This window comes from Apaloderma vittatum, unplaced genomic scaffold, assembly GCF_000703405.1.
Source record: "Apaloderma vittatum isolate BGI_N311 unplaced genomic scaffold, ASM70340v1 scaffold16494, whole genome shotgun sequence".
Classification (NCBI taxonomy): domain Eukaryota; kingdom Metazoa; phylum Chordata; class Aves; order Trogoniformes; family Trogonidae; genus Apaloderma; species Apaloderma vittatum.
Genome location: NW_009713363.1, coordinates 13,468 through 15,003, shown reverse-complemented (window position 1 = coordinate 15,003; position 1,536 = coordinate 13,468). Strand labels below are relative to the sequence as shown.

The following is a 1,536-nucleotide window of genomic DNA, read 5'->3' as shown; positions in this document are numbered from 1 at the left end:
AGAACCTCACCAATGCCCTTGGTGCCCAGTCCAAATATGTACTGAATGGGGCCTTTCTGTCCTTTAAGCCCAAACACAAATTCATGGAGCTTTGCATGCAGGACTTTGTGGATAACTACAACAGCTGGATCTGGGGGCACCAGGGCCCGCAGCTCCTAACGCGCGTCTTCAAGAAGTGGTGCTCCATCAGGAGCCTTCGGAGCAGTTCGAGCTGTAAAGGAGTGAGTACTCTGCCCCGTGAGGCTTTTTATCCCATTCGGTGGCAGGACTGGAAAAAATACTTCGAAGTGGTCAACTCCTCGAAGCTTCATCTCCTCTTTAATAACACCTATGCGGTGCACGTATGGAACAAGAAGAGCCAAGGAACCAGGCTAGAGATCACATCGCAGTCTTTGCTGGCTCAACTGCATTCTCATTTCTGCCCTGCCACGTACCGTATCATGAAGAAGGACTCTGAGCGGCAGTGACTCAAGGGTCAGCTAAGTGTGGCCTGGGAGCCTGCAGCTTTCCAGCTGTTCCATCACAAATGTACCTTCTTTTGAAATGAGGTGGTGACAGTTGAGGATAAAAGCCATTTGTGGGGTGTAGGTGGAGCCTGTAGCTTCAGCTGATTTCTGTGCAGCTCTTTGTCTTGGCTTTACCTGCCTACCAGCAACACTTTTGTTTCTCTGCAGGACCTTTCTTCTGCTCTGCTTGGTCACGTAGAGAAGTCTCGGGAGGGAAGCAAATGCTGGGCCACTTGTGGCAGCCTCCATCAGCCTGTCAGAGAAGTAAGGCCTCTCTCTGTGGCTATAAACCTGGAAGAGGCCTTTTTAGAAATGTGTATCAGCTGATTCTCAGCACTTTTAAAGTGCTCAAAGAAATGAAAATATGGGAGAGGAAATAACAGGAATTGAGGAGGATGTTAAGGATGTGCTAGAGGAAAATGTGGAGGAAAACAGAGAAGAAAGAAAGGGCTAAAGCAACTTTTCCTTTTCATTCCTTCTCTTCTGAAACCTTTGGTGGAGAAGACTTTCTCATGTCTGGTTTGAGCAGGGAGCAGTCTCTGTTTGATGTCATAGATCTAAAGACATAGATTTGGTGTGAGGCAGAACATGGATCTGAAGTCAGCTTATCACTGAGCATCATTGATGCTGTTGAGCATCAATGGTTTATTTTACAGTAGTGACAAATTAACAACCTGCAATGAGCAGGAGAGCTCATCCAAATCATGCTTGAAACTGCACCTGACACAGGAAGAACTGAACACAAGGTTTGTCTCTGTGACCAGATGTCTGTAACTGTGTCTAAGATGCATCAGAGTTTTCAGCAATTGGATGGGTCCTAAAGGAAACACATGGTATTTCCAAGTGTTTCCAAGGCTATGGAGACCTTGGTAGGGATCCTGTGCTGTTTAAATGTAACTCCATTTATGAGTCTTTTATGGTGGACTTCTTCAAATAGTCTGAAGTATTCCTGCAATTCATTGTCCAGTGGTACAAATTTCTCAGGGAGGTCTTGAGAAGGCCAGTAGAAATCTTTACTCTTCTCCCTGAG

At 46.0% G+C, this 1,536-nt stretch overlaps 1 protein-coding gene across 1 annotated transcript; it reads left to right on the top strand.

Moving 5' to 3' along the window:
- Nucleotides 1-5: 5 nt before the first annotated feature.
- On the top strand, nt 6-467 carry LOC104273133 (lactosylceramide 4-alpha-galactosyltransferase-like; the record flags this gene model as incomplete). The annotated part of the gene is made up of 1 exon (XM_009868351.1): nt 6-467. A coding segment is annotated over one exon (462 nt), but the record flags the coding sequence as incomplete, so codon positions are not given.
- Between the last annotated feature and the right edge of the window lie 1,069 nt (nt 468-1,536).